This window comes from Mytilus edulis, chromosome 7 (genome assembly GCF_963676685.1).
Source record: "Mytilus edulis chromosome 7, xbMytEdul2.2, whole genome shotgun sequence".
Classification (NCBI taxonomy): Eukaryota; Metazoa; Mollusca; class Bivalvia; order Mytilida; family Mytilidae; genus Mytilus; species Mytilus edulis.
In genome coordinates, this window is record NC_092350.1 from 72,147,742 (window position 1) to 72,162,005 (window position 14,264).

General features: G+C 33.7%; 2 protein-coding genes across 2 annotated transcripts; both read right to left on the bottom strand.

Annotated features, from left to right (window-relative positions):
- Positions 1-376: 376 nt before the first annotated feature.
- Positions 377-1,684, bottom strand: LOC139483403 (uncharacterized). Its single transcript, XM_071267421.1, has one exon. It carries the CDS (start codon positions 1,682-1,684, stop codon positions 377-379), a length of 1,308 nt encoding a protein of 435 aa, XP_071123522.1.
- Positions 1,685-4,840: 3,156 nt separating this feature from the next.
- On the bottom strand, positions 4,841-8,576 carry LOC139483404 (uncharacterized). Its single transcript, XM_071267422.1, has 2 exons — positions 8,500-8,576; positions 4,841-6,538 (listed from the first exon to the last, which is right to left on the bottom strand). Exons 1-2 carry the CDS (start codon positions 8,551-8,553, stop codon positions 4,841-4,843), a joined length of 1,752 nt encoding a protein of 583 aa, XP_071123523.1. The 5' UTR covers positions 8,554-8,576.
- Between the last annotated feature and the right edge of the window lie 5,688 nt (positions 8,577-14,264).

Below are 14,264 nucleotides of genomic sequence, written 5' to 3' on the forward strand. Positions count from 1 at the left end.
ACTTTACGGGAGCACCTGAGTTCAACCTAGTTTTTTTTTCGGGTTTATTGTTGCTCAGTTTTCCCTGTGCTTAATGTGTTAATATTATTTTTGAAGATATTTGAAATAATTCTTGTTGATACTGGAATCAAAATTTGGTTGACTTCATTTCAACAAATGTGTGTTTGTTATATAACAACGAAAAATCCACATATTTTGACGTGTTATACTCCTTTGAATTTTCACGGAAAGATCTGCAGATATTTTATAGGAAGCACAAATAATAAACCTCATAAGAAATTACAGGAATTTATTTAGGCGGATTGGAACATTATTCCTTTTTTAAAGAATAGTAAATAATTAAAAGTCATTACACAAAACAAGGCAAGGGTTTAGTTTATGAATAGTTAACGCTGTATAGAAATGCGTGACTATCTTTGTCGTTAGAAACAAGCAAATATTCAAATTTGTTGTTGAAGGAAACTGCCCAAGGAGAACCACATAAATCTGTTTTCGACAGGAGTATCTTGTGTTTTGTGCCATCAGAGGATATAGCAATAACGTTGTTTGATTCGACCCCGGCGTCGATAGCATTTCCATGTTCATCTACTGTGATGCCTCTCGGTTTCTGTAGAATCTCTTCGTCTGTAAATGTCCACAGTATGTCCCCGTTTCTTTTATGACAAACGGATGTGTTTTTATCTTTCTTTACAGAATAAAGAGTGTTGTTTAATTCGGTAATACTTCTTGACACCACCGTACTGCTAATATTATTTGTCTTGTTTTCCTCTAACCGGAACTCTTTTATTTGTCCGTTCTCGAGGCAGACTATAAAGGTGCCTTCAGTGTAAGTTGAGCAGACAGCAGGGTCAATCGTATGGATACTTTTGATTGTTTTTCTAGATTTAATATCAACTAGATAAATATTCTTCTTTGTATAAGATATAACGGCAACAGTTTCATTGTCAACACATGTTACATCAATAATTGTTTGCATGATGCTGATAATGTTATTCTCTGTTTTTCCATCAGCTGCAATCAATATCAAATAGGAAGGGTCATATTTTACCACTACCGAGTTTTCATTTGCCGAAATACAACAGCCTGACACATTGAAAGCATTTGTGTTCATTTTTGTTTTTAATTCCAGTTTCATATGCTCCAAAGAACTTGTAGATTTTGCATTCACTTTTATCATTTGAGCCTGATCAAGCATCCGTCTTTTTAATGATAATTTACTAGGCATGGCATTCACGACAACTTTTCCGAACTTAGTTCTTTCGTTGATTATATTATGCAATAAAGTGTTCAAGTGGAAAGAAACTACGGTTTGAGACAAATGGTTACCGTCAATCCAAGACTGCAAGTCGTTACTTGTTTTATTTAGTTTGGTTTCTAAATTTGTCATCCCTAAAAATGTTTGCTTATCTGTTGCATGTTTCTTGATGCTTTCTACATCTTCTATCCATTCCTCGATATCCCTTTGCTTTTTAATCAAGGCCATAATGAAGTTTTGTATATGTTTAGTTGAATTTTCCACAGCTTTGGTCAGTTCAGCAACAAGATGGTCTTGTAGTTTATCAAGATGGTGATTTAACTGCTGTCGAGTCACAGAAATCTCGAATTCGATTCTCTCTATTGAAGCTGATATTGAATACATATTCATTCGTCTGTCTTCCAGAATAAGAGCAACGTTCCCCTTCATTTCCTGGAGTGAGGACAGGATTTCTGTAAAATCTACAGATGTTTTAACTTTTTAACGACATCTTTAAGGGGGGGTATTTCTTTGCAATTTCTGAGCTTTTCTGAAACAACACGTTTTCTAAAGCACATTCATTATGCTCTTTGCAAAACAATAGATATTTCTCATCATGCTTTACGTAGTTCAGTTTTTTGTTTTCAATAAAAGCTGGCAACGTTTCATATTTTCCAATCGGAAAAACAGTGTGGTTTCTTGATGCCTTAGATAAACTATGACGTTCTCTGCTTTATTGGCACAATCCTTCGTTACAATCAGAGCACCAAACAACAGAAAGCTTCAAAATATGTCGTAAATCACAAATACAACAATTTTTAAACGAGGAAGCCATAGCCTGTAAAATAGTATATGTTGTGTAAAATTTGTAAGTTTAATATAAAGCTAAAAAGTTGTTGTATGATTGCCAATGAGACATTTCTCCACAAAGACCAAATGAAATTGTCCGTTCCTAAATTTTATAGATGTCATCACGAGTTTGTTGACCGTTATTGAAGATGGTTAGGAATATGTTACAAATGTCGGAGATACAATTTTGTTCCTCTTTCCCCGAATGTGATCTTCCGATTTTGATTTATAAACGGCTTTGTAATAACACGGCGGGTGCCTCATGTGGATCAGGATATGCTGACTCTTCTGGGGATCGTCCATAATTTGTTCATGGGGTTTGTGTTGTCTTATTTTGATTTTTGTGTATTATTGGTTGTCTCTTTGTCATTTTCTTTTTTAGTCGATTTAGTTTATTTCGACTTATATGTTTGATTGCTTTTTTGTGATATTTACCCTCTATTTCGATAATGGAGGCAATATAACAAAAGATCACCACACGTACTCTTACAATGAGCAAAATCCAAACCACGTCAGTCCTAAATGAAATGAAATGAAATGACAAGTGTAAAATAATTTAAAAAAAACAAAAAACTAACAGCCTGAAATATGTACAAAATAATGAACGAGAATCAAAAAAAATAATATATAGCAATAAACGACCACTATTAAATAAAAGGCTCTTGATGTGTTACATGGAAATGCAGCATGAGGGCGTGGTTAAACTAGTTTCTGAAGGCACAAATCCTCCCCTTGTTACTTTTAGGAGTGTGTTCCTATCATTTGTTCGTGACATCCATAATATTAGTACCTTGTAATTTTCTTAACATCCCCTAAATAAAAAAGCTCCTTGTCTTTGATTACACATGCGCGGGTCAGATAACCAAGGTTATAAGCTACAACAATTTCACTGTGAAATACTATCCATAACACTATTTTACAATGGAATACTGCCAATTATCATTTGTATAACTCTGTCCGTGAAATGATTTCCTGGTAAAATTATTTCTGCCTGTCGACTCCTCTGCCATAATATTGTTCGAGTGTTCAAATTTATTTTATGAAATGTATTGTATATCCGCCCACAAAAACTGAATCTAAATGTCTGCTATACGGAAACATTTATTATGTATATTTGAAATACCGGTAGGGAAGTGTTTTGTCTACCAAACAAATACATATTCTAACATTTAAACCTTTCAAATTGGTATTTACAGTTGATGATAATAACTGTATCTAATATACGTGTTTTGCTTTTGATTAATAAAATTGAAAAAGTTAATGTTATCGATGTCTATAATTTAATTTTATTGAGACAACATTTATGAAAATATTTTATGCGATATAGAAAAAAAAATTAATCATGTTTAACTTCCATATAACAAAAAACATGTCATTATAATCAAACTTTGCAATATTACCAATATGCCTAAACAAATCGTCCTTCTTTGGACATTATTTTAGAGACGGAAACAAAATATAATTAGTAAGAATACGATACATTCGATAAAATTGGAATACAATCTAAAACAATATGTCTTATTTAGATCATCGCCCTGATGCAAAAGAGGATTTAATCAACCAATGTAGCCCATCCAGTTATATATTTTGGAATGGAAGCCGTATTCCACCTATAAACGTTTTTGTTATGACAGCATTTTTTAAGCTTTTGTACATACCTTGGATGCAATCAAACATACAAACTGTCAAAAACTAAGGAAGTAATTAATACGTCATATTCCTATAATCTCGTAAATATAGAAATAGATTAGATATTTTAAACTTTTAAAATCAATGAAATGAAAAATAACAGCAACATAGTTAAATGGCACATTTAGTTTCAAATAGACCTAAAAATCTTGGTTTATTTGCCACAAAATCCCGTTTGACTTTCAAATGCAATCAAACTATAAATAATGATGCTCTGCTCGAAGTTTCCCCTTTGTTTATGTTCAAAACGGCCCATCTCTATTATTCATTATCTTTGCTGTTTTTATGCTATTGCGGTATGAAATTTTCGTAATTCAAAGCATACAGTTGGCTTCATTAACCTTAAGGTTCATCATAACAAATGGACAAATATGGCCGTATGTTCACCTCAAAAACTACTCTGTGTAAAGACCAACCTATGAAGTTTGGAAAGTTTTAAGGCCTGACATCCACTTGATATATAAAAGTTAAAAGTATTTTGCATATCAGAAAGATAAAATCTTTTTTGGATTTTGATGGGCATTTTTTTCCTTCATGCAGAAGGTGTAAAAATAAACATATCAGTTGTTTTCAGAGAACTTTCATGTATTCATAAAACTCCAAGATATTCTTTAATTTACAACTAAGTTTATTTCTGTAGAATATTTGGAATGTTTAAAAAAAATATCAATTATAAACCTAAATATTATATTATCAAACATCAGAAGTAATAGAGTACAAGACACTTATTTGATTACGACATGAATACAACTTCACAATGGATAGAACATGAGAAACAATGAAAAAGAAAGCACACATTGGACCTCCAAATTTATACAAAATATGAAAATAAAATGTGGCATCAATGCAAACGATAAAGAATCCAAAAACCTAAACCAAAACCATTTACTTGTAGTTGAATATATTTTGAACACGTTTTTTCATGTATTTCATATACATTATGTACAAATTGCCTCCTAATACACAACCTTTCAATCTAAAAATGAAATCAAATGCAGTTGATATAATAAAATAAGTTGTCATTGTCTATAATTAAGTTAAAAAAACAATTTAACAGTAGCGTTTATTTTAAGCATAGTTAACATTGTATACAAGTACTTGACCATTTCGTTCGTTTGCCACAAGCAAAGATTTCAATTTGATGTTGTAGTCGATTGCCCACGGTTTTACAACCAGGTCTGTTTTTGATAGTAGTATTTTGTGTTCTTTGCCATCAGAAGATATTGCAACGACGCTATTTGATTTGTTCCCAGCGACGAACACATTTCCGAATTCATCTACTGCGATACACCTGTGTTTTCGTAAAGCCGTTTTGTTTGTAAATGTCCACAGCATCTCACCGTTCCTATTTTGACAGATGATGGTATCTGTTTCTTCGCTTTTTCCAAAGAACAGTTTATTTCCCAGAGAGGCGATATAATTTGAGGAAATAGAACTACCAATGGCATTTGTCTTGTTATCCACTAAGCTGATTTCCTGCAACTGTCCATTATTTGGAGAAACTATTAAACTGCCATTTGTGTAAGTCAAGCCTAGACAGGGAAAGATTGTTTGGATCCTTTTTATTGTTTTCCCTGATTCAAGACTAACTATTGAAATGTTTTTATCAGAAGCTGATGCTACTGCAATAGTTTCTTTACCGACACAAGAAACATCAAAAATTTTGGGCATTATATTAGTTATTTTTTTTTCAAGTGTGCCATCAGGTGTTAATAACACCAAAAACGAGGTGGCATAGTTTGAAATCACAAGTTTACCGCAAGGCAAAATACAGCAACCTGAGACATTTGACGCTGATATTTTTATTTTTGTTTTTAAGGTCAATGTGATATGATCAATTGTTTTAGGCTCCGTCTTTACTTTCATCAACTGAGCCTGGCTATCTTTCCTCCTTCGTATTGGCAGTTTACATGATTGCACGTCTACAACAGGTTTTCCGAACTTTGTTATCTCGTCTTTAATGTTATTAAATACAGAGTCTATCTCGTACGAAACTACGATGTGAGGCAAACTACCACCATTTATCCAAGACTGCATGTCATTTTCTATTTGATTCAGTTTATTTTCTAAAAGCCTTGTTTCTATATATGTTTGCATATCGGTTGCATGATTTTTTATGCTTTCTACATCTTCTATACACTCGTCTGTTTCTCTTTGTTTATTCTTCAGAGATGCAATGAAGGTTTGTATTTGATGGGTCGATTTTTCCACAGCTTTGTTTAATTCAACAATGAAATGGTGTTGTATTTCATCAAGGTGTTGATTTATCTGGCGTCGAATCGCTGATATCTCTAACTCTATTTTTTGTTTCGAACCAAACAGCGAAGATATCTTCTTTTGTCTGTCCTCAAGGATACGTTTCAGAATTTCTTTCATTTCTTGGAATGAGGACTCGATTTCGGTAAAGGTTACAGATGTTTTAGCATTTTGAATGACATTTTCAACGGGGAACATTTCTTTACATTCTACATGTTTCGCAGAAATAGCGCATTTTCTACATAAAACTTCATTGTGCTCCTTGCAAAACAATTGGTACTTCTCGTTGTGTTCATCGCAGTGCAGATTGATGTTCGCGGTAAATGATGGCAATTTATGGTATTCATCAAAAGGAACAGTCTTGTGGTTTCTTGTTGCCTTTGACAAGCTATGGTGTTCTATACAGTCTTGGCATAGTCCTTCATCACAGTGTGGGCACCAAACCACGGATGGCCTAGAAACGTGTCTTGAACTACAAATACCACAATGATCAAAAGAGGAAGCCATCAGCTGTAAAACAATTTTTGCATTATTATAATTAATCAGATATATCAAAATTCAGAATGAGGACAAAACACTAAGATCTTTATAATGAATTATGATTATATGAAATATAAGTCCTGCCGCATTATATTTTCCCTTGTTATTTTTCAATTTTGCACTGTAATCAAATAAATCAAATCGCCGTGTGAATGTTGTAATGTTGTTAAATCCAAGTGTTGTGAAATTGAACATGAAGTTTCAAAACGCGATGTCATAAAATATTTGACAAGAGTTCAGAAATATTTGTAGAAATTCAATATTTTCGGATATGAAGAGTAACTCGATTATCTTTTGAATAGACAAACACATTAAATGCACGAAGCACCCCCTTTCTGGAGATAGAACACTTTGCGACAAACAATGTTGACAAGACATTGATCCCTATATATCTATTAGAAATAGATCATTGATTTTTCAAGTGTATAATAACCCCATTTCGGGAATGATTATTTTTTAAAGAATAACTCATAGATTGAGTTCAAACCATGGAACAATTTCAGCATAGTTCTGCATTGCTAATTTTAGTAACTAATATTTTACAGCAACAAAACTAGAAAAATGAAGACACACCACTATGAAACTATTCACTGAACTGCCGTAGTCCAACTAGATGAATACTAGTAAGCTATTATAATTAATTGAGAGTGTGAAGATAGAACATTGTAGTTCTGACAAAAGTGTAAAAATCTCGTATCATAGATGTAAATTAAGGGAAATTGACCATTGCACATAAATTTCAAATGTCAAATGTATAGCTATCTCAATTTTTATCAAAATGGATATTTAACACTCTAAGACTCACACGACGAAATATCATCTTGATAACAAAATACATACCATAAAAACGTATTGTAAGCTCTTTTACTTCGTATTTGCTTTGGCATATATTAGAGACCGTATTTGCACCGCACATTTCACTCTGGGTACAGACAAACCTGTTCATCTTAAGAACTTTTAGAGTATGTACCTATATACACAAAATTTAAAAGTTTCAGATTATGATTTTGCTTTTAATTTATTTTAATTCCTGCAGAAGGTGCAAAAATAAACTAATTTGGGAATGAGGTTCGAGAAGCTGCCCTCCTATAATCAATATTGTAAGTTATATTAATTGTATCGATTGACAATAGGTGGACAATAGATATCTGCAATGCGTGTGAGAGAATGAGCCGCATCAAATTTGTAATGATATCAATCATTTGTATTTACTTAACTTGATTAGCTTTACCTGTTTACATGTGCATCTAATCTTAGTACCGCCTACCAGATGGAGTGACAGTATAACTGATTAAATATATAATTGTATTTTGGGGATTCCAAGCAGTTGTTATAATCATGTCTTACTGTATTATTAAAGTATTAGAATTTACATGGATTTAGTTATCAGTCATTAAGCTACTGAAGAATATAACAAAATTAAACTCAAGTGTTTGTTTATTTTTTTTTATCTTCTGCACACTGGAAAAAATGCACATCAAAATCCAGGTAAGATTTTTTTTTTTAAATAGACTGCATATATGTTTCCTATATCTAGGTCCAGCCATGCCTAATCATTTTTCTAGATGTTTTGGTTTGTCTATACTCAGAGCAGATTTGTAGTGTAAATACGGATATATATTTTAAATTCCTTTTGATGAACCTTAAACATATAATGGATTGCAACTCAGTTTGATACAATTTTACAAGGAAAGCAATGCAAAAACCTTGGGTCTACTTCACAACAGTTTGTCACATATTTCGATTGTTATTTTAGGAAGTGTTTCACCGTTTCATTTCCAGTTTCATGAATTTGTTCAGGCAACTTTATGGGTAGACGCCCCTCTGTGTCTGTAATGTGCTAAATCAACCAGCAAAATGAATAAGTTAGAAGATTCTTTCGTTTAATGTATAAAACGATTAATTTTGATAACAATAACTCTTGTACATACCTTAAATAAAACACAAGAACAGTAGCTCAGTTCATCAAATTTAACAAGCTCCATCCTGTGTTAAAGGAAGCAAATAACATGTCACTTTCCTCTAATCACGTGGTATATCAACAGGTAAGATAACTTAAGAATACAATCAATAACATATTTAAATCACCAATCTTTATTTAGCTCACATTGTTTTAATTTTTCTATTTAATTGAAAAGAAACACTTAACAGGTAATTTTAAAGATACAATGGACAACACAAAGAGCACGGTCTGAAGCTCTAATTAGTCATGTTAGTTGGGGTGTAATACTTATTTGGCAAAGTTTGACATTGTATAAATTTTGACAGATGAGTGTACGTAAAAACTTTAAAAGGCAGTTCGAAAATGTTATATCCCTCATAATATTTGCTTCTGATTTTCTTAAGAATGAGAAAAATTATTTATAAGAAAGGAAGCAATTGAGCTAGCTTAAAATAACTGTGAATACTCTTAGATATCATCTTTGTCTTTATGTTGTTTGCTTTCTGTGCATAGTGCCGATCTGATGAGCCAAGCCATTTCCAACTAAAGCTGATACTAATGTTGGGATGTCTCGCCACCGTCTCAGGCCTTATGGGGAGGATTCAGCAATCACAGATATAAATTACCCTGACTCATTCACTATGTACTTAAGTTAGTAAGAAGCATGCAGATGCTTGATTTCTTGATTGACAACATATTTGTTACGTTCGGAGGACGTGTTTTTCAACAGACTGTCGGCATTCCAATGGGAACAAACTGTGCCCCTCTACTTGCCGACTTGTTTCTTTATTATTATGAGGCTGACTTCATACAGGAACTTCTTAGGAAGAAATATAAGAAGTTAGCACTATCATTTAACTCTACTTTTCGCTATATAGATGATGTTATTTCACTAAATAATTCAAAATTTGGTGACTATGTGGAACGCATCTATCCAATAGAGCTAGAGATAAAGGATACTACAGATCAAATCAGTCGGCCTCATATCTTGACTTACATCTAGAAATTGACAATGAGGGTCGGTTGAAAACAAAACTTTACGACAAAAGAGATGATTTCAGCTTTCCAATTGTGAACTTTCCATTTCTAAGTAGCAACATTCCAGCAGCACCTGCATACGGGGTATATATCTTCCAATTGATACGATATTCCCGTGCTTGCATTTCCTACCATGATTTTCTTGATAGAGGGTTGCTGCTCACAAGGAAGCTATTAAACCAAGAGTTCCAAATGGTGAAGTTGAAATCATCCTTTCGTAAATTTTACGGACGCCATCACGAGTTGGTTGACCGTTATGGAATAACCGTATCACAAATGATATCGGATATGTTCCTTACGTCGTAACTACAACCCCCTTCCCTTTCCTGAATGTGACCTACCGAATTAGACTATTTACCGGATTTGTAATCACATAAGCAACACGACGGGTGCCACATGTGGAGCAGGATCTGCTTACTCTTCCGGAGTACCTGATATCACCCCTAGTTTTTTGGTGGGGTTCGTGTTGTTTATTTTTTATTTTTCTATGTTGTGTCGTGTGTGCTGTTGTTTGTTTGTCTTTTTAATTTTTAGCCATGGCGTTGTAAGTTTGTTTTAGATCTATGAGTTTGACTGTCCCTTTGGTATCTTTCGTCCCTCTTTTATAGGTTGTCGAAGGTTGCTGTCAGTCATATTTGTTTTTCTATCATTATTTTTTCATATTACACAAGGCAGTTAGGTTTTTCAATTTGAATGGTTTGAAAGGTTGTCATCTAAGTGCTTTTTGAAGCTGACTACATGGTACGAGTTATGGTCATTGTGGAAAACCGATCGTGACTTAAAATTGCTTACATCCTCCTCATTTTGACATTTTTGGAAAGTTGTCTTATTGGCAATCATACCACCTTATATAATTACAACCACAAATCTCCTAAATGACATTGTACATTATTTCTATACGTGTTTATTTCCTTTACTCACATTGTTGTCAACAAGTTCATATTTATGATCCTAACAAATTGTATTGTAAGACAAGGTAGTATTTGTTATTTGACGCGTTAAGGAAAAAAAATCATGTGTATTTTATGATAATCATGTAAAAAATAAATAAGCATTTTATAGTGTTGTATAAAAAGATCAAGTGTCTCACAAAAAACTGCTGAAAATAGCTATTTTGATAATGGAATTTTTAAACATCCACTTTGGTTTGATTATGTTTTTGATAAAATAAAAGATGTATGCCATTGAAATATTGTAGGTCGCCATAGATCAATTTTAATTTCCATTACTTTGCTTCAGACTGTTATTATGATGTCCAAATTTGGAGAATAAAGCATTTCCTCAACTTTGTAATTGAAGTAAAGGGCGGGCGATGCAGTGCATTTATTTTCCCGAGAATATCACTTCTTATAGATATCGATTTATTAGTAATGTGTAGATAATACTTGAATAGTTTGTAAAGTGTTTCCTGTTTGGCGATGAACCCCTCTCAGTGTCGTTATATACTCGGAATTCCACCGGTTCCAAAAATGCTCCATTAAACTCAACTGTTTATTCAAATGTTTATGCAGTTCTTGTTTTCCACTATTCACGGCAATGTAATCAATATTCGGTTGTGGATACAGCGTTAAAGATATTCTTCTTCCGTACAGTACGGCTGCTCATCCTCAATATCCGGTGATACGTAGGTCAATGGTCTATCTTTGATGATCGCTTCTATATCTGTTAGAATTGTATGAAGTATACCCATGTGAACGTAAGATCTACATTATGTTTTCCTCAAACAAATTTTTGTAATTCCTATAAAGCGTTCCCACCATCCACCATACCAGAGCGCTTTTTTCGGTATAAATCTCCAATTTGTTCCATATGTTGACAACGTATCGTTTAGCGATGGTGATTTGGTTAATTTTTTTAATGTTTCCGAAGCGGCTAAATATGTCGAGGCGTTATCCGAAATCATGGTGTGTGGTCTAGATTTACGACTAGCCAATCTTCTAAAGGCTTGTAAAAAGGATTTTTCTGATAAGTGCGGTACAACTTCCAGGGTACGGCTCTCGTTGAGGTAAATAGACATATAAAAACCTTGTTTTCAGTATCATGTTTATCTCTAACGTACAGTGCTCCTGTAAAGTCGACGCCGATAATTGTAAAAGGCGGTGCTTCCAGTAATTGAACTTTTGGGAGTTGCGGTGGATCAGGTGATGTATATGGTTTACTGTTGATTTTTCGACAAATTACGCCATTCCTCTTGCGTATTGACGAATTCCGGGTATCCAGTAAGTTTGTCGTATCTGAGTCATTGTTGATAAAACTCCCGAGTGTTTCATATACTTGTGTATATCAAGAACAACTAATTTAGTAAAAGGATGACTTCAAAGTAACAAATGAGGATATTTCATATTTTCACAAACAGGTGCGTTATGAATTCTCCCTCCACAGCAAATTGCGTCTTTGTTATTCAGGTGCAATCTAAGTTGTCTAACAGTAGGTTTAGTATCCTTTAATTTCAAGTACAACATTTCGTCCTTAAATGAAGTTCTTTGGCAATTTCGTATCCAACACTCTGTTGCATCCTGCAATTCCTCTCTTGAAACGTATTTTGCCTTATTTCTCTGTAATATTGGCGAACGGCAATTTCGTATAAATCGTAAAAGATAAGCTGTTATTCGTAGTAATTTTGATAATGTACTATATCTAGTTATTTGCACAATTTGGTGTATTCCTTGTTGATTATCTATTTCATTGTCCGCTGTACTTCTATATCTGTACTGATTAGTAATACTGTTGTGTCATTTGGCTTCCACGACGGCCATTTTGATATATCAGTGATCCATTCGGGTCCGTTGAACAGTAGATTTAGTATCCTTTAATTTCAAGTATAACATTTCGTCCTTAAATGAAGTTCTTTGGCAATTTAGTATCCAACACTCTGTTGCATCCTGCAATACCTCTCTTGAAATGTATTTTGTCTTATTTCTTTGTACTATTGGCGAACGACAATATAAATCGCTGTTATTCGTAGTAATTATGATAATGTACTATATCTAGTAATTTGCACAATTTGGTGTATTCCTTGTTGATTATCTATTTCATTGTCCGCTGTACTTGAATCTTCTATATCTGTACTGATTGTTGTGTCATTTGGTTTCCACGACGGTCATTTTGATATATCAGTGATCCATTCGGGTCCGTTGAACCATAGTTTGTTCTTTTCAAACTGTGACACATTGAGTCCTCTAGTAAGAAGGGCAGCCGGATTATCTTTCTTTTGGCAATATCTCCATTCTTGTGTATTGGTCAATTTGTTATTTCCGTTACTCTATTTCGTATGAATCTTTTCATTCAAACTGTGACACGTTGAGTCCTCTAGTAAGAAGGGCAGCTGAATTATCTTTCGTTGGGCAATATTTCCATTCTTGTGTATTGGTCAATTTGCATATTTCCGTTACTCTATTTCGTATGAACCTTTTCAATTGCTTTGAAGTTGATAACCACTGTAGAACTATCTGACTGTCTGATCAAAATGTTATGTCTTTTATGTGTAAAACTGATTTAACATGATCGGCTAGTCGTGCTCCAATGAATGCGGCCATTAATTTCAGCTGTGGTAGTGTTTAAGCGGTGCTACTCTATTTTTTGCAATAACTAAAGATGACTCATGATGGTTACATATGTAAACAGTTGCTCCGTATGCAGTTGTACTAGCGTCTACAAAACGTGAAGTTGGGTTTTCTGATTTGGTAAATTGGGAAAATACCGTCTTTTCAATTCTGTATAAGTCGTTTTCTCCAAATACTTGGATAAATTTATCCATGTTGTCTGTATTTCTAAAGGTGATGGCTCATCCCATACGTACTTCTGTTCCCACAATGTCTGCATTAAAATGTTTGTTCGTACGGATACAGGACTAAGTAATCCTAGCGGATCGTAAATACGTGACGACTGTTTAAGAATTTCACGTTTCGTAATATTTGGTAGTTAAATATAAAAAAAGTCGACATTTTGAAAAGTGATCGTATCTTTAACTGTATTCAATTTCAGTCCAAGTATTTTGACAAAAGTTTCTTTTTCACATACGTTATGTTGTTTGGCTTAATCAGTAAGTTTTGATCAATTTGAACTCCATGAACGAAGGTTGAATCCAGCCTCCGACATCAATGATCTGGCTTGTACAAAATACTTTGCGGCGTCATCTTCATTTTCCAAACTGGGCACTATATTATCCACGTAAAGGTCATTCTTCATCATTGCTGATATATTATTTGTGTCGCATGCATCCAAGTGTTTAAGTAGTGTTGCATTTAGGATGAACGGTGAACTTGTTGCACCAAACAAAATAGATTTAAATCGTTATGTTGTAAGAGTACTGCAAGGATTATCTGTGTCGCTCAACAACAAAAAAAGTGTGTAAAAACTCGATCCTTCTCATCTAATCTAGTATGTAAGAAAGCCTTTTCAATGTCCGTGCTTATTGCGTACTTCTTAGTTCTAAATCCCATTAATACCTTTGTCAAGTCGTTTTAAGTCTGGCGGAGTTGATATTAGGCAATCATTCAAACTTGCGTGATCTGGCGACTTTTTAGAGCTACAGTCGTACACTATACGAATTGGTGTTGTTGTCGAATCCTTTTTCTTGGCACGATGTTGTAAATAGTGGGTGCTTTTACCATTGTCGTTTTTATCGTTTACGTTCTCTATGAACCCTCTCTTCATTTGGTCTTCAATAATTTCTGAATATTTTTTTAATAAATGTGGTTCCCGACTTAGTCTTCT